This window comes from Chionomys nivalis, chromosome 21, assembly GCF_950005125.1.
Source record: "Chionomys nivalis chromosome 21, mChiNiv1.1, whole genome shotgun sequence".
In the NCBI taxonomy this organism is placed as follows: Eukaryota; Metazoa; Chordata; class Mammalia; order Rodentia; family Cricetidae; genus Chionomys; species Chionomys nivalis.
The window spans coordinates 49,107,807-49,126,730 of NC_080106.1; the positions used below are offsets into that span (position 1 = coordinate 49,107,807).

Genomic DNA, 18,924 nt, shown 5'->3' on the forward strand with positions numbered 1-18,924 from the left:
CGATTTTGTTTGACATCCAAGTTCTGTGGATTAACATCAGCATTATTTTCTTGGCAAGAATATGGCATGGAAGTACTGAGTTCTTAGACTCTTCTCCCTGTTCTTCTATAAATAAAGCTTGGGTTCTGGTTTGAAGGTGCACGATAGGCAAACTGGTGGCTTAGGTCTCTATATGCCGAGAAACGCAAGCTTCTTTGTACAGTTCCTCTGCTTAACAAAGGGTGTTGGACCCCAATATGATTTGTGATATTTATGCAGTTTTCGGAGTGACCTGGTTAGGGTTGCTGTTGCTGTGATGAACACTACAGCCAGAGCAACCCAGGGAGAAAGGGCTGATTTGGCTTACACTTCCAGACCACTGTTCATCACTGGAGAAGTCAGGGCAGGGACTCAGGCAGGTAGGAACCTGGAGGCAGGAACTGATGCAGAGATCCTGGAGGGGAGCTGCTTACTGGCTTGCTTTCCCTGGCTTGCTCAGCCCGCTTTCTTACAGAAGCCAGGACCACCAGCTCAGGGGTGGCCCCACCCACCATGGGTCCTTCTCCCACCCCACTAATTATGAAAATGCCCTACAGGCTCTCCTTCGGCATGATCTTGTGGAGACATTTCTCAATTGATGCTCCCTCCTCTCAGATGACTACCTTGTGTCAAGTTGACATCAAACTAGCCAGCACACCGAGAATGGCACGCTATACTCATTGTTCATTTTCAAGTTTAGGATGGTAGAACATGACATAGTTCTTCAAGCATCTCACTGGTACTTCAGATGTTGGGGTAGAAGCTGTGGGAGATATAGGGGTATGTGCTAGTCAGGTCTAGGTAGCTTCAGGTTGGCAAGAGAGAACCTTAGTTAAGGGATTTCCTCCATCTTGGCCTGTGGGCACGTCTGGGCTCATTTCTTGATTGTTCATTGACAAGGGGGTGTCTGTGCCACTGTGGGCAGTCCTGCCCCTGGGTAGGTAGTCCTCTGCTGTATGTAACCGCCAGACGGACAACCATGGAGAGCAAGCCAGCACAGAGCGCTCCTGCCCTGGCTTTCCTTCATGAACTGGAAAGCCTTTCTTCCCCAAGTTGTTTGTGGTCAGTGGCTTACCACAGCAGCAGAAACCCTGACTAGGTAGTCAGTTGTCTCATGACCAGTACCACGCTTGCCACGTCACTGTTGCCCGAGAGAGCCTGATCAGGGCGTCACGTCAACCCCAGCTGGCATTTGCCTTCGCTCCTCCATGGTGAACTGAGAATCACTTTTCTCATTATCAAGTACCAGGGGCACGTGGAGGCCACTGTGCGGGGCCAGGGGCTTCCCAAACCAGATTGTAAGCTGAGGCTGTGAAAGGATTCTTAGTGGTTGTTAAGAACAAATGCATGCCAACAACTGTGGTAATGGAGGAGAAGTATGGACAGTCCCGGACACATGGACCTGTCACGATGAAACCGGGAAGGAGGAACCTGAACAGACGCAGTTAGCAAACAGCTCGGACACAAGGACACTTCCTGCTGTAAGCTTCAGGAAATAGAAAACCCGTGAGGAGATCTGCGCACAGCGTAAGACTGAGTCAGAAACTAGAAGCCATCCATCAGAGTGAATACCAAGGAGTGGTGTGGCGACTCATTCCTGTAATCCCACTGTCAGGAAGTTGAGGCAGGAGGATCACTGTGAGTTTTAGGCTAACTTGGGTGGTAGCAGTGATATTTGTTTCTAAAATTAAGTGAATAAATTGTTGAGTCCTAGAACAAGGCAGTTTTACTGCTGATTTCTGTTGAATGTTATAAAAACAGTGAAGACCACTTCTTTAGTTATTCCAGGCCACAGCTGTCACTGTGCTCAGGACATGCTGACAGCTTTCTTGGTCTGCAGCAAGTCAAAGGTGTCTGCCTTCATCACTTTCATTGCTGGAAGCTTTAGAGTCATCTGACAAGCAAAAGAAGGAAGATATTCAAATCACCAAAGAGGAAATCACATTGTCATGCTTACTACAGGGCCTTCTGTAGAAAACCTTAAAAGTGCTCTTGACTTTTTAGACCAAATTCACCAATTAAGCAACATTGTAGGACAGGACAACACCTCACTGTCAGCAGTGCCTGGCGTGGCCTCAGAGGTGGAATCTGGGCAGAGGACCTGGGAGTGATGTGACATGCCTTGGGCGATAAAACGGTGTCAGGAAGGGACTTGTGGGGAGGTCTGAGATACTCCGAGCAGCCCAAAGCCTGGTCATCTGTCTGTGAATCTTAATGTACCCCCTCATATCAGTACCAACCTGCCAACTCATTATAAGAAGTAAATGAAGTAATACATAGAAGTCTGCCCTCAGCCTGTGTCTGGCCTCCCGCCTGTCCTTCCCTAGCAGAGGAATGGAGCTGGCCTTTGCATGTAGTCACCAGAAACTGGTTGAGTTTTATGTGTGACGTTGTTAGAAAGAAAAGGCTTTTGATGGGCTACATTAAATTTACTAAACTGAAACCACTTTCTATTGTTTGGAGAAGAAGCGTATATCTGAAATTAGAAACGATTTGGAAAAAATACGTTAAGTGTAACATGTCCTCAGTAGAGGTGGGTGTAGTATGTATGGATAAACCCTGGCCCTCAGTAGAGGTGGGTGCAGTATGAATGAGCCCTGCTTAAAGCAGAAGTCACAAAATAATCCCACACCAGTTCAGAATTATGAATAATAAAGGGTTATTTATTTAAGGGAAACTTACAAACCAGTGTCCTAGATAACAGTCCTGTGCGGGAACAGGAAGCAGAGTCTAGCGGCTGGAAGCGAGAGCTGGAAGCAAGACAGTGAGTGCATGCTTAACAGCTGCATTTATAATATGAGACCACGCCCAAGTGGGCTGGTATCGTAAATGCTGCTGACTGAAAGAGTGGAATGTGCTCCCACAGTTTCTACCCCTTTTGTTTAAATATGAGAGTTCCAAACCCAATACAAAAACTATGTACACTAGGAACAGATATGAAGTACAATTAGAATTACAATCAGCATAAACAATATTAAGCAAAGAACATATGCTAAATGTTTTAATAAACATCCTCTCCGAAGGAGGCTGTCTTGTATAGGAAATGTCTTTCTAGATCATGAGGACAGTAACTATGACTATCTAATCTTCAACCCTATCGAAGGCCTGAGCAGGGAGGTAATATTACTTGAACAGGCAGGAATTACAGCCAAGCAGCTTCCAAAGTGAGCAATATATGGCAGAGACAGTTAGCTACTTGAGTAATCACCTAAAGTCTCATTTTCAGTGTTGAAACAACCAACTTTGGCTAAGGCCTAGCGTAACCAACAGGCAATTTTCAGAGGCAGGAAAATTTTCAGAACTATCTTACCCTGTCTTGGCAAGATTTGACAGTCTTTTTCCTTGTGTCCTGCTTATCTATTTCTGGATACCATGTATTTTGTCAGTGGTGGAGGTATGGGCAATTCCTTGCCCAAAGGCCAATGGTGCCAAGAAGAAAACAAACTCCGAGTGGAGTGTCTTCGGTGCTCACCATTCTCTTGGGAGTAGATTGGTGCTGTTAGGAGCAATCGTGTCTCATGTCAACAGAACCCTAAGTTATTAGGGAAGGCAGCACCCTGTCTTTTTTCTTCAGCTCAAATAGAAGACAGAAAGCTAAAACGGAAAATAAGTGGATTTTGATATGGTCGTGTTTAAATGGTACAAACATGAACTCTGCACTAGAAGGAGATCAATCCAAATAGAATGTGAATATGTTAAAGGAAAGAAAAGCCTACAAGAAAAGCACAAGGAAGGCATTCTGTGTGGGAGGAGTGATGTCAGATTAGCTCTGCAGATAGCACAGGGACCTAGAGAATTAATGCTGCAAAACTATTGTTTAAAAAATATTCTAGAACATTTAATTCTGCCTACACATGCTGTCTTTAAGTGGAAGACCTTTGCTCTTTCCAGTGGTGATCTGGATATTGAGGAAACTGCTTTAAATATGCTAATATATACATGCTCAGATTCAAAGGAACATTTTTTAACAGTTTAAATGCATACGTAGAAATATGACTGGCATGTGTACGGCGCTTCTTTGTTGAGGTTGTGGGGGGTTATGAGACAGCTTCTCTGGAGTTCCAGTGTTCATGAACTCATCACAGTTCTTTTGTCCCTATCTCCCAAGCGCTGGAGTCGTAGCCATGGGCCACCACATCTGGTCACTGTGTTGTCACAGAGTTGTTAAAAGTGGGGCTGCAGTTCCCCAATATTTAAAACAAATGCATGGCGTGAAGCAGAAGAGGAATCCTCCCTCACATCTACTTTGGAGTCAGTGCTCCTTTCTCTCTAAGGTGTGAGCGTTACCTCTCTCCGTGTCTAGCTCTTCGTACTTCACATTGTACGGCTACAGGGGTTTTTGTGTTGTTTTGGTGCTGCTCGCGGATACTCCAAACTCCTTTTACAGGGATGAGTCTTGCTGAGTTTCTATTGCACATCTGCAAATATCCATGTGCAAGAGGTTTTTTTTTTTTCTTAGAAACTTACCAAAATTTCTGGGTTGTAGGATTTCATCAAATTTCCCTGAAATTGTCAAACTGCTAAAGTAATTATGCCAGTTTTGCCAGCAAGAGATTTCTTTCTTCATATACTTTTGGCAGTCTTGAGAATCAGCTGTCTTGAGGTTTTTGTTTTTAGGTTTCTGACCCTGAAGATAGAGCACCTTTTCATGTGGCTGCACTTTAATTTCTTTCACTTCCTCTTGTGGTGCTCATGTTGCCCGATTAAAAATAGAAGTTCAGTTTTTAAAGCAGTTACTTATATTTTGTGGTCATATGCTTCTTTTCCGTCCGCTTCAGAGTTGTAGCTTAATCAGCATTATTAGTCCGGTATTAGTCAAGGTCTCCTATGTGAGGAACCACGCCGAAACCTCATTCATAGGCACGTGTGCTCCACTGAGCTGCGCACTTGAGTTGGATAATCAGTCGTGGAGCTTCCTTGGCTGTATTGACCTGTAGTGAAAAAGGAGCTGACAACATCTTGTAGCTCTTTGGAGATTTATAAAGTTTTACTGTTATTATGATCATCTTTTAAATGTGACCATTTAATGTTAGTCTTTAAGTTACCTCTGTAGTACTGTTTGAAATGAACATTTTTATTTTGAATCTTCTGGTTTGCTTGGGCTGGTTTCTTCTTCCTCCTTCTTTTGGTGGTGGTGGTGGAGTAGGTGGTAGTGGTGGTGTTGTTGGTGGTTGAGGGTAGTGGTGTTGGTGATGATGGTGGTGGTGGTGGAGTAGGTGGTGGTGGTGGTGGTAGAGGGTAGTGGTGGTGGTGGCGGTGGTAGTGGTGGTGGTGTCAGTTCAGAGGATGCCGCTTGCTGTCCAGATCTTCCCACGTCCTGATGAGTGCTGTCAGATGGATGCTAATTACCTTGTGAACTTAAGACTCAGTCCTGCCCTGAGTGCTGGGCGATGTGCAGTGATCAGCTCCAGGGAAGTGGGCAGGGGCGGGAGTATGGTGGATTCTCTGCTTCCTACTAGGGAGGAGACAAACGGAAGATGACAGGCAGATTCTGCCTTTTCATACTGAGTGGAGCACAGTTCACCTGCTCTCCCAAACCTAACAGAAATGCAGTTTGTGGTAGTCCTTGGCTTTATAGCAGGAACCCTGCTCACCCTGTGCCTCTCTTTTAGGTCTTTCAGCAGCCCAGCGGAAGTTTGCTCATTCGCTCAGAGACTTCAAGTTCGAGTTCATTGGGGATGCTGAGACTGATGATGAGCGGTGCATAGGTAAGGAAGGCGGGAGGTCTGGTGCTTTCCTCCATCACGCCCAACACAAACTCATGCCTTTCTCCTTTCAGATGCTTCCTTACGGGAATTTTCCAACTTTCTGAAGAATCTGGAAGAACAGAGAGAGATCATGGTGAGTGTCAGGGATGTAAACGTATTGATTGACAGTTTTCGGGACGGGGTGGTCTGGGCTGTGAAGCTGGGCTGGACAAGAAGTTTTGATGCATTTAGTGCTTTGGAGTAGGGTTTTCTGAGCTCTAATTTCTGGGTTCCTGATGGTTTTGACAGTGATGAGTTCTGGGGCGAGGTTCTGGACCTCTTGGCTGCGTCTTTCATCTTTACCTGTGAAGTCAAAGGTTGATGCTTGTTTGCGCTTTGTTAGCAGAGCCTTTGATTTACATGGCTGTCAGGCAGAGGCAGAATATACCTTAAAGCAAAGGCAGACGTGCCTGCTTGGACATAGAAGGAGCCGAAGGATGATTTTGAGCCATAGCTCTGGATTTCTAGTGTGAGGGTGGACAGAGCTTTGGATTTCTAGTCTGAGGGTGGACAGAGCTCTGAATTTCTAGTCTGAGGGTGGACAGGGCTCTGGATTGCTAGTGTGAGGGTGGACAGACTGTGAAGTACGAGATGGAGTGCTGAGCTTCCACCCTGCCATGGAGCAGCTGCCCTCCCGCTCTCACTGCCCAGGTGGCTGCTGGGTTTCTATCAGGTGCATTCGTCCTAGGGGCAAAATCCAAACGCTGGAATTTATTTTGATTTTAAGACTAACACAGACATGTTTTCTAAAATCTTGTAAGTTGTATTATACCCTACTTTGTGAGAAATTTCCTAGATGTAAAAAATTTCATGGCAGTGGTGAGTCACGCCTTTAAACCCAGCACTTGGGAGGCAGAGGCAGGCGGATCAGCCTGGTTTACAGAGCTAATTCCAGGACAGCCAGGGCTACATAGAGAAACCCTGTCTCAACAAAATAAAACAAAACAAAACAAACAAAATCCATGGAGGAATCTGGGAAGATGTCTCATTTGGTAAAGTGCTTGCCACACAAGTAGAACGATTCAAGTTAGGATTCCCAGCACCCATGTAGGAAGGGTAGGGGTACAGCAGTGTGCTCATGTGATTTTAGTGCCAGAGAGGAGACAGGAGGATCCCTAGGCTTGCAAGTTAGTGAGTGACTGAATTGATGACCTGCAGGTTCAGTGAGACCCGCACTCAAAATGAAGGGGAGGAAGTAATTGAGAAAGATACCTGCTGTCAACGCACTTATCTATGTAAACACATGTATCTGCAAACAGATGTGCACACATATGAACATGTATATATAGCACACCTAGAATTTCCTGGTGTGCATGTGAAGGTAGTGTGCTCGATCACATGGGCTTTTCCTGACACATGCTGGTAGGTTCAATTGTATAACATTAAGACCTGTCTGCTTGGGGTTTTCTGTCCTGCCCGGTTCCCAGAGCTGTTTAGCCCCAAAGAAAATCACACAGAGGTCTCCATAAATTATAAGCTGATTGGCCTATTAGCACAGGCTTTTTATTAGCTCTTGTATCTTATATTAACCCATTGTTCTTATCTATGCTAGCCACATGGCTCAGTACCTTTCTCAGCCAGGCAGATTTCATCTTGCTTCTCGATTGTCTGGGCTGGACTGGGAGGAATCAACTTCCTCCTTTCTAGAATTCTCCTGTTTTCATTCCATCATTTCTACTTCCTGTCTGGTTTTCCTGCCTATATTTCCTGCCTGGCCAATCAGCATTTATTTAAAACATGATTGACAGAATACAGGCAATTCTCCTGCACCACAATTGGTGCTTATTTAATGTTATAGCCACTCATTTCTCAGCTATTTAGTAAAGACTAAATGTGACATTAGATCAAAATAGTGCCATGATATCACCTTTCTGTAGCAAGTGTGAAGTCGAGGCATGGGGGTGGACTGGTAATTTAATGTCTTGGTTTATATTGCATAAGAGGTGTGTGTGCGCATGTGTGTGTGTGTGTGCGTGTGCATGTGTGTGCGTGTACTTTCTTTGACATTTATGTAAAGTTTCTGCATCCTGCTAAGCCTCTCCACCAATGCAATAATCCAAATCAGATCAAATCAAACCAAATTAGAAAAAGCCCAAGTTTAATGGATACCAATGCTTCCAGATGGCTTTCCAGCCCCCCAGAGAGGAACCAGGGAAGGAAGACAGGAAAACCATGTGTTTGTTCTCTTGGGGGGGTAGTTTAAATACTCTGAGGGAGTGGTCTTGAACATCTCTGGATAGGGGTCATCATTTGGCAGGCTTTCTTAGGGGTGGAGTCTGCACTGAGGCAACTCCCAGGGGAGAGGGCTTGGGATGGAACTTCCAGGCAAACATTCCAGACTCTTTGGATATATGGATGCCAGTACCTGGGGTGAAGCCTTAACCCAAACATTTTAGTCATTCTTTTCTGGGTTCCTGATCATGTGGTCAGCATTTATTGATCATTTATGTTGTTCTTATTGGTTGGAATCTGAGGGTTCGGAGCCAGCATTGCAGCATGCCTGAATCCAGTTTTATATGCCAGCAAGGGAGGTGATGTGTAGACATACAAGGTGCTGTCAGCCGTACAGAGTGCTGCAGTTCACAGCAGAGATGGGTAAGGAGCCGTGGGTGAGCCCGGCAGAGAGAGCTGGCGTTCAAGTGCTGAGGGCCTTTTTAGTAGAGGACTGGCCTGTGCAGGAAGGGGGTTCTTGGCAGAGAAATACCATGTGACCACTTTCCGCCTTCATGGTCTTTTTCTGTCATAGGTTTCTTGGAGTGAATTGATGAGGTCAAGAAATGGGAATGTGTTCTTAGACTGGGATGCAGATAGTGCAGTTCATAGAGATGCTGTTAGCTGGGTGCTGATTTAATCTCAGCTGACTGACTGTGTCTGAGGTAAGATGAGCCTCAGACATAAGTAGCTTGGGTTCCTGGGGCAGAGCAAATATGAGAGCAGGATTGTGTCTGTGGGAGGCTTTGAACCCCTGAGAAGAGAATGGTACAGCATGTTAAAACTGACATGTGGGCCGGGTGTTGTGGTACACACCTTATTCCCAGAACTTGGGAGACAGAGGCTGGTGGATCTCTGTGATTTTGAGGCCAACCTGGTCAATGGAGCGAGTTCTAGGACAACCAGGGCTACACAGAGAAACCCTGTTTTGAAAAACCAAACCAAACCCACCAAAACCCACAAAACTGCTTTGTGGGAACAGAAATCCTTGCTGGAGAGGAAGCAGTGGGGAACAGCCGCAGGCACTCCAAAGTTGTGAACATGATACTCCAGTTTAGTTTGGGAAATTGAAAGCGTTACAAGCATACAGTGTTAAATTACGTGTTCTCAGCGCCCAGTATCACATCTGATCCTGTTTCTCCAGTATTCCTAATTCCCCTGCTGTCATTTTGACTGAAAGCTCAGCATTGAGTCATCTCATGTACAAATGCATACTGTTTCAAGTACAGCTACCTCAGGGCCTATCTGAGGAAGTGCCACTTTAATAACAATAAGAACAAAACACCTTTATTCCAGAAAACAGCTCAGTTTCAGGTTCTTCTGTGTCTCTCAGTAGCAGTTGATCTCTCTGCAGCGTCGTTCAAATGAAGGACATTGATGGTAAATGTCCATGCCATTTGTTTGTAGGGTTTTTAGCTTTGCCCTTGACCAGAATTTATAGTTTATCTATTTTTGGAAGGGTGTAGGAGGGCCTGCTTGTGTGTCCCGTCTGCTCGGCTAGTTTAGCCACGAAATAATCACACAGAAACTGTATTATTTAAAACACTGCTTGGCCCATTAACTCTAGCTTCTTATTGGCTAACTCTTACATCTTAGTTTAACCCATTTCTATTAATCTGTGTATCACCACATGGCAGTGGCTCACCAGCAAAGATTCCTCATGTCTGACTCTGGTGGCTCCCTGACTCCGCCCTTCTTTCTCCCAGTGTTTTGTCCAGTCTTCCCTGCCTACCTGAGTTCTGCCCTATCAACAGGCCAAGACAGGTTCTTTATTCATTAATGCTAATCACAGCACACAGAGGGGACTCCCACAGCAGAAGGAGAACAAGGTCTCCCGTGTAGCCTAGTTCTCAAGCTTGTAGCCACCTACTTTTGCCTCTTGAGTGCTGGGGGTAGGCATGCGCCATTGCATGAAGCCCCCTGAGTGCTGGGGGTAGGTATGCACCATCACATGCAGCTCCCGAGTGCTGGGGGTAGGCATGCACCGTTGCAGCCCCCTGAGTGCTGGAGGTAGGCATGCACTGTCACATGCAGCTCCTGAGTGCTGGGGGTAGGCATGCACCATTGCAGCCCCCTGAGTGCTGGAGGTATAGCTGGGGGTATATCACCTCTCCTGAAGCATGAAAACTGGGTGGAGTCATCATGGCTACCTTTTGAAAGCTTACGAAGAAACAGTTGTGACATTGGAGTACAGGACAGCTGTAAATTTTGAATAAGAAACTTTCAATGTGGTCCTGAAGAAGAGCTGGTAATTACAAGTTAATAAAAATAGACCAAGTATGAAGTGTGGTTGGCAGGGAGAGGGACAGGGAAGCTGTGCAGATCTGGGAGTCGTGGGCCAGGCCAAGGTACAAGGAGGTCTCTAGTGCTCTCTTTAGTTCCTTTCTTCTAAGTACAGCAGCAAGGAGGGGCTTGAGCAGTTGGACTGAATGCAGGTGCATTCTGGGAGCTCAGAACAAAATACAGTCATCAGGCCTCTTAAAATGAGTGTAAGCTGGCAGCCTGCTAAAAGCCATGGGTTAGGAAAGGAAAGCAGAATGAGACAGCTGAAATAGTTTCTGAGAAGGTTGGTGTAATTTTAGTGATTATTAAAACTTCAAAATTAATCAGTATTTTTCCATAGTCTGAAAGTAACAGTGAAGCATGATCATTGGATATTCATAGTTAAGACTTAATCAGTAGAAGGAAAAAATAAGTTAAAATTGTGGAAGACCAAGACCAATGCCAGATGTAAGATTTTATTTTATTATTATGTTTTTATTTTATTTTTTAACTGAATGTATGTTCTATAGGGTTTTGGGCTTTAAAGGTAAATTCATCTGTCCGGAAGTGCAGTAGTGGGCCTAGACTTTCCATCCGATGAAGCTTACAGCATTATGTTTATGTGCCTAGTCTATCCCTAGGTGGGGTCGTATTTAGTTCAGCAAATCCCACTGTGTGCTTACTGCTTGCCACAGTTCTTTCTCCTGAGTAGGTGGATGTCCACTGGGGGAATGGTCAAGAACATGCACAGTAACAGAGGCACAGGAATTCTGGGAGGTCTGCAGAGGTGGGGGGGATACTGGAAATACCTCAGTTACTCCGTTAAGCCGAGATGATCTGAAATGCTGGCTCCTCCGTGTTCTGTCTGGGTAAGAGGGAAGGCTGTTTGAGTCCGTGTCCTGTCCTGTCCTGTCCCGTGCCCCCCCCCCCCATTGCTACCAAATACATTACTAAGATTCTGGGTGTGGCCTAGTGGTGGAGCACTCAGTAGGAAGGTTCAGTCCCTGGTGTCCACAAAACTGTGAACTGGAATCCAGTGACTCACTGGAAAGGAAGTAGCCAGAGCACCAGTGTGAGAAGAGAAATCAATGTTTGCCTCCACACCCAAAGTCTGGTCTCTACGGGAAGATGAGCTCAGCCCTCCAGACAGTTATCGCTGTGTTTCAGGACAGGGTTCCTAACCCTGACAGTGGATGTGAAGAACCTCAGGAGCTGGGCTAGACCCAGTAAGAGGCCAGCTGGGGGCTTGTGTCTGTGCAGGCTGTCCGAGGGAGCTGCCAGCATTCTCTGATGCTCCCTGGCCTGATAGGACATGGTGTACTTATCTGAGGTGGGCGGCTGTCCAGGCGTCTAGGGACTTTGAAAACATTGCTGCAGAATTTATGAGCATCTCTAGAAGGCCCTTTATGCTGTATTTACTTCTTTGAGTAAATCCTTTGAGCAGACTGATTGTGATTTTCTTGCCAGCCCTCAAGGGCGCAGATTCTGAGGTTCTGGGAAATCAGAATAGGGGTGTAGTAGAAGGTTAGAAAAGCTGCAAGGAACAGTACCTGTGGGAAATGCAAGGCAGAGCTTTCTAGGTGTGTCCAGAGGTGCCTTAGCCATCAGTGTTCAGTACCACCTTGTCAGGCAACTTGTCTACCTCAGGGAAATCTTAAAAATATACGTATGTATAAACATATATGTACGTATACATACACACATATAATATATGTTCTGGGGCTGGAGAGATCGCTCAGCGATTAAGAACACTGGCTGCTGTTCCAGAGGTCCTGAATTCAATTCCCAGGAACCACAAAGTGGCTCACAACCATCCATAATGAGATCTGGTGCCCTCTTCTGGCCCGCAAGCAGAACACTGTATACTTAATAAAAATGTATTCTGAGCACTGCTATAGCAACTTTGTTTTTTGACACTTGAGTTTTGTTCTCAGCTATTACTGTTTTTCTATAAAGATGTATGATGTCACTGAAGTAATGCTGATTAAAGTAAATGAATGTTTTTACTCTTCGGGAGAAAACCTCTTAATGTTCCTTTTTCAGCGTGTCCCACAGCAGGTGATCTCTAAGCATGTGTATGGACCAGTATCACCTCGTGTAGTGAGGGTTAGCTTCCACGTAAACTTGATAGGTTTGAATCACCCGGGAGATCCGATGGTAGGCCTGTCTATGGAGGTGTGTGCAGAGAAGATTAACTGAGGGGGCAGTGTCTACCCTCAATGTGGGCAGCATTGTCCTGTGGGCTGGGCTCCTTGACTGAGTGGGAAGGGAGAAAGGAGAGCTAGGTGAGAGCCAGCACTCATTCTCTCTGGTCTTTGGCTGGGGTGAGCTGTGTCCACTGCTTCGTTTGCTACCCAGACTCTCTGTGTTGACGGTACACTCTTAAACCTCGAGCCACGATGAATTAAGCCACTTCTCTAAGATATTTTGTTACAGCCTCAAGGTAATTAATTTATGGGAGGATATGTTAGAAATGCCCGTTCTCAGGCTGCACCCCAGATGCCATGAGTTCTGAAATCTGGGGGGGATGTGTTAGGAATGCCCGTTCTCAGGCTGCACCCCAGATGCCATGAGTTCTGAAATCTGGGGGATTGTGTTAGAAATGCCCGTTCTCAGGCTGCACCCCAGATGCCATGAGTTCTGAAATCTGGGGGGATGTGTTAGAAATGCCTGTTCTCAGGTTGTACCCCAGATGTCATGAGTTCTGAAATCAGGGGGTATTCTAGAAATACCCATTCTCATAGAATTACTGAATTCTGATATCTGAACCACTAGCCAATGGGATCTCTTTTGCCTCAGAGTTAGGTCTCTCAGAAAGTTCAAACATGATTTTTGATGACTTTACCAACCATGAGGGTTAAAAGACTCAATGGGTGAAGTTTTTACCTGTCGTTTTTAGAGGCCTGGAAACTATGCCCATATCTAATTTGTCTTAACGAAGCAGGGTTCTACTGTTAGCAGTTTTAGTGTTGCTCAATAATGGTTAATGTTGCTTATGAATGTGAATTTATGTGACAAATGGTGTAACGTTGGGCGCTGTTGCACAGTCTGTGCTGTCCGCTTACTCTCACAAGTCATATTTATAGTAACAAATGCGCAGTCAGCTCTTTCTGAAGACAGAGTGGCACAGTTGTTGTGATTCTGTTGGCTGGAACGTTGATGACAGAAGTCCTAGCAGTCATTCATGGAGACATTTCTTGGTTTGTTTTCAAAGTTGTTCATGACAGTGGAGCGCACCTTTAATCCAGCACTCAGGAGGCAGAGGCAGCAGTGAACCTCTAAGTTTGAGGCCAGCCTGGTCTACAGAGCAAATTCCAGGATAGCCAAGTCTGCACAGAGAAAGCCTGTTTCAAAAAAAAACAAACAAAAAACAAAGCAAAGCAAAACAAAAAAACCCCAACCAACCAAACAAAACAAAACAAAAAACCAAAAATACAAAAATTAAAACAAGAACAAAACCCTAAAGTTGTCTGTGACTTAATTTTACAAAGGCTTGCTTTCTCTCTTTGGAGATAATCTTTACCATCTGATGATATATTTTATCATTTTGTCCTGAAAGCACATTACAGTTTAGTCAGATATGCACGTTGTGTTGTGAATTCTGCTGCAGGAATGCCCCAGTTGAGGCTTTATTTTTACGTGTTTAGAATACTTAAGGAATTACATCCATGATAAGCGTAGCTCAGCATTGCAGAGTGAGTGAGTGAGTGCTGCTGTGGGCCTGGGGCCCTGTTTGGGAGAAGCCTTCTTGTTCCCTGAGTCAGAATCCTCTCTGTTGGTGACTCATCATAGGCTGTGACCCTGCAGCCTGTCCTCACCAGATTCTGCTTCCCTGCTGGAGCTCATTTCCTCTCCTTCATATCCTTGGGGTCTGTTCTTCATTTCTAAGTAATACTTACTTTGTAGTCTACCTGCATACATGCACGCACGTGCACACGTGTGTGACACACCCACATACCCACATGCATATCCACACCTATCCACCCACCTCTGTATTCACCCACTCACCCAAAGAGACACCGGAATATTATCAGTTCATTCCTATAATTGCATAAACTAGGGATATTTTTATGAATCAGCCGTAGCTATTTTATGACATATGCTTTTTGATGAGCTAGGCATCTAAGAATCATGCATTAGTTATGAATATAAGGGAAAATTGGAGCCCATTGAAGTGAGTGATTTGTTCTGTATCAGTAAATTGGGAACCACCTCCATCTTTAGGAGACCAGCATACAAGAGAAACATTCTGTTTCTTGGCTTTAGCTGTTTCTAACTTTGTCATTCCCCCACCTCTTTTGTGGGGGAACATGGGCTGGAGAGTGAATCCCTGGCTTTGTGCTCACCAAGGTCAGATTTTGTCAGCGCTCTACACCTTCAGCTCTTGCCCCCAACTTTGAAGCTGAGTGAAATGTGTATAATGCATCACGTGGCTGCCGTCCGCCAGGCAGCAGCACGGCAGATGTGAGTGCAGGTGTTGCTTCTTGCCTGTGTAAGCAGCTGCAAGCTGTCGGTATTTCAGTTCAGTCGTTAGCTAAGGGGCAGGTTGCAGAGGGATGGCGAGTCTCTGTAGTTACTTGGAAACCTTGTTTAGAGAACTTGTTAAGGCGGTCCCGCAACCACTGCCTCGGAAGTGGGTGCTGCCACCTTGAGAGTAAATACTGGATTTTGAAGTGGGGCACTCTTTAAAGAAGTGATATGTCTCCAGTGTTCTTGGAGGCACAAAGGAAAAATGTTTGTGGGGAAACCAGATTTGGGTGACTAAGATGGAAAGTGAATCACAAGTGTTGGGCTCTGAAGTTTTAGAAATATCTTCACAGAAGTAGTTTACTTCCTTTTCCATGTGTATACATGATGATAACAAACCAACTCTCAAGTAGCTCTTTTAATAAACTAGAATAGAAGTGCTAAGTTCACAGATAATTAGACTTACTTCACATGAGATCCTGGAGTGTTTTCCATGTCGCGGCATGGTATAGTCAGTAGAAGTGGGTTTACATTGATGGTGGGGTTGGTTTAATGCCACAGGGATTACCAGTGGCTGTGGTAATGTAGAGGACTCTGGGAATTTTACCAGCCGCAGGTCTCGTTGCTGATGCAGGGACCGGGAGAACTGGACTGTGGACATTAGTGTAAAGGCCAGGCTTCCTCCGTCTGCCAATGACTGTGCACTGTGTAACCAGGGAAGGAGACAGTTCCTGACGGACTGCAGCCCCAAACGCATGATTCAGCCTTCCTCTCTCCCTCCCTTTCCTGGGATCAGATCTGTGTCTATAACCTGCAGCTCTTCCGCCACCTCTCTGGGCTCTCTCCTCTCTCTTTCTCAAACCCTTCCCCTAATATATTTCCTGGGTTTCTAAGGTCCTCCTCCCGCCCCCCCCCCCCACTGTCTTTGTGTCAGAGAATTCTGACTAGGAAAATGAACTTTTGAAACAGACACTTGTTTCCGGGCCCAGTTGTGTTTGTTATCAACATCAGCAGACACTTTGTGTTTGTATAAACTGTTCTTTTAATTGTCTAAGTTGCTGAAGTTTCAATCATAAAACAAATAGTTTTGAAAGCCTGCTCTGTGCCTGGTCATGTTTTAGTGTTCGAGGATGCAATGGGGAATTAGCTCCTTGTCCAGGTCAGGTGCTTAACTGGTGGCCACCCAGGAGAATGAATTACCAGGGCCATTGAGCCCAGGTGGTGGCCTCCTTCCAGTCAGGGTGACCCAAGCGTCACAGAGAGGCTGGAGATCCAGGTCCTGTTCGTCATTGACCGGATGCTCTTTTTGAAGAGCACACCTCCCTTTCCTTCTCTCTTTTTAAAAATTTAACAGTGTCTTGCCTTATTGAGTATGATATTTTACTTCTAGCTCTGTCCGTAATATCACTGATTTACGAAACTGTAATTTTCTTTTTCTGACTTAAAACTGGAAAGCCAAATTCCAGTTCTGCCTGATGATGCTTTTGTAGTGTCTACAGACTAATCCCTCACTTACTTCCATGGTTTTAACTTCCTTCTCATAGTGTTCTGCCCAAGTATTTATTTTGTAAAAAAAATAGAAGCAGGGTCCTTAATGTCCCACATGCAGAGAGGAAAGAGGGCCAAGGATAAACAAGGGTAGATGTTCCAAGTCCTTATTAGGTCAATGCCCTCCTGACGATGAACAGCAGATTTTGAGTTAAGGTTTTTATTATTTACTAAGCCTAAGTTATTTCATTGCTACCAACAAAGGGCATTAGATTTTGAAAATTATAGTCAAAGTACCATGTTTTTTTCTTCAGAGTTCATTGTTATAGAAAAGAAGGTTTTAACTTTAACATAGTAAAATTACATATAACAAAACAGGTATCAAGCAAGAATTACAGTTGAAATATCTGTATCTACTTTATCTTTTTTTTTAGTTAATTTATTTAATTATTAAAGATTTCTGCCTCTTCCCCGCCACCACCTCCCATTCCCTCCCCCTCCCCCAATCAAGTCTTCCTTCCTCCTCAGCCCAAAGAGCAAGCAGGTTTCTCTGCCCTGTGGGAGGTCCAAGGACCACCCACCTCCATCCAGGTCTATTAAGGTGAGCATCCAAACTACCTGGGCTCCCACAAAGCCATTACGTGCAATAGGATCAAGAACCCATTACCATTGTTCTTCAGTTCTCAGTAGTCCTCATTGTCCATTATGTTCAGCGAGACCGGTTTTGTCCCATGCTTTTTCAGACCCCGGCCAGCTGGCCTTGGTGAGTTCCCGATAGAACATCCCCATTGGCTCAGTGTGTGGGTGCACCCCTCGCGGTCCTGAGTTCCTTGCTCGTGCTCACTCTCCTTCTGCTCCTCCTTTGGATCGTGAGACTTCAGTCCAGTGCTCCAATGTTGGTCTCTGTCTCTGTCTTCTTTAATCGCCTAATAACTAAGGAAAACTATAATTATAATCTATTATTCAATCCAACAAAGACCCCAGAAGGATATAATGTTACCTAAGTTAACAGAAGTGCATTGTAAGCAACTTGTAAAACTCTAGAAATGACAGAGACATCTCACTGCCTGGACAGTCACCCAAAGTTCTTTTATAACATCGGGGCATCCATCTTTAGCCTATAGGTTCATAGTATCTGGCCACCTTTTCTGTGAAGCAAAAAATTGGAAGATTTTTTATGCCTTGTATTGGCAAGGTTCATCAGTTGCTTCCTTCTGTGTCCTACAGAAGGTCTGGTAGACTCTTTCAGGAAGCAGGAACCCCAAAGGACAGTCTGATCTTTAGGCAAGTTCAGCAGTCATTTTTCTGTGGTTTCTGCATGTCAAGCAGTCCAGGCAAGAGCAGTTTCTTGCCCAAATGGCTAACAAATTCCGTAAGGAGCCTTTCCATGTTCATTACCCTCTTGAAGTAATTAGTGCTGCCAGGAGCAGATGTATCTCAGTGTCATGAAAAGTCCTAAGTTCTTAAACATTTTAGATGCCATATTCTGTTAGTCTTTGAAATGTTTGAAGAATAACTATCCATCTGAAATATATCTCTGTACATCTAGAAAACCTAACTAGTTATTATAGATGACTATTTATTAAGCTGTATTTCTTAATAATACATTACATTTTTAAATGAGTTGCACAAACAGAACACCTTAATCAGGAGCAGAAATACATATACATAGTCACCTTGAGCAGCGAGAGTGCCGTGGGCCGAGCAGGGGCTGCAGGGAGTGGGAGCGCAGAGTGAGAAACGCAGACCACCAAGGCACTGCTCGTTACTCCAGTTCTGACCCGCTCCTGTGCCAGGGGTCTAATCAGGCCTGTGTCTGCCTCCCTCTTGAGTAGACCAGAGGCCCCATCTAAACAGGTTAAACAGCCTTCCTGCAGCAGCTCCCCTCTCCAGGTGGCCAGACGGGAATTCCAGACCAGTGTTGTTTCCCGGGACATTGACACAGCTGCCAAGTTTATTGGTGCTGGGGCTGCCACAGTTGGTGTGGCTGGATCCGGGACTGGCATCGGAACGGTGTTTGGTAGCTTGATTATTGGCTATGCCAGGAACCTGTCTCTCAAGCAACAGCTCTTCTCCTATGCCATTCTGGGCTTTGCCCTGTCTGAGGCCATGGGGCTCTTTTGTTTGATAGTCTCCTTCCTCATCCTTTTCTCCATGTGAGGCTCCATGACGTCACCCAGCGTTCCCTGCCCCTGCTGCTTCAACTGCACACCAGTCCTGGTGCTGGAGTGTGCTAAGCTCTACCATTAAACAACATTTCTCTCTCTAAAAAAAAAAAAAAGGAAAGAAAGAAAGAAAGAAAGACATATACATACTGTAACAAAATGGACCTTAAATTTTATCAATAGACCAAGATCCATAACAATGCAAAGTATTCATCTTTATATAGCATATCCCCTTTTAAATGTAAACAGACATTTATAAACAGTCATTTAGGGAATTTGGGCATTGTTCTCTAGACTACTTCCTGCTGATTGGGGATGCTGTTAATCAGGTCTGTTACAGGGTATCCTGTGTGGTAGGTCCATCTCAGCCAACAGTCCTGAAGCTGTCATGGATGTTTAACCATCTTGGCCATTGTTTCAGAGGTCTTGTTTGATCAAACCACATTAATCTGGAAGGAATTCATAGGTTCTCATCCTCTGTGGAAACCAAAGTAGAACAGTAGAACTTCTTTTCCAAAGCAACATATCATTAGACCCAAATTTTTAAGTCAAGACACCTTTAAAAT

At 44.9% G+C, this 18,924-nt stretch overlaps 2 protein-coding genes across 2 annotated transcripts in view; both read left to right on the forward strand.

Moving 5' to 3' along the window:
- Arhgap10 (Rho GTPase activating protein 10) overlaps positions 1-18,924 on the forward strand; it is a 258,973-nt gene that overhangs the window by 62,781 nt on the left and 177,268 nt on the right. The window contains exons 3-4 of the mRNA XM_057753626.1: positions 5,631-5,726; positions 5,798-5,859. Of these exons, the coding sequence (XP_057609609.1) occupies positions 5,631-5,726; positions 5,798-5,859 (158 nt within the window). The remainder of the gene's footprint in view (positions 1-5,630; positions 5,727-5,797; positions 5,860-18,924) is intronic.
- LOC130863544 (ATP synthase F(0) complex subunit C1, mitochondrial-like) lies at positions 16,492-18,353 on the forward strand. The gene is made up of 2 exons (XM_057753628.1): positions 16,492-16,515; positions 17,940-18,353. Exons 1-2 carry the CDS (start codon positions 16,492-16,494, stop codon positions 18,351-18,353), a joined length of 438 nt encoding a protein of 145 aa, XP_057609611.1.

Coding starts and splice junctions, on each gene's coding strand:
- LOC130863544 (XM_057753628.1), top strand. CDS start 16,492: ATGTTTTTTTCTTCAGAGTTCATT. Junction 16,516..17,939: donor TTTTTTCTTCAGAGTTCATT/GTTATAGAAAAG, acceptor TGAGAAACGCAG/ACCACCAAGGCACTGCTCGT.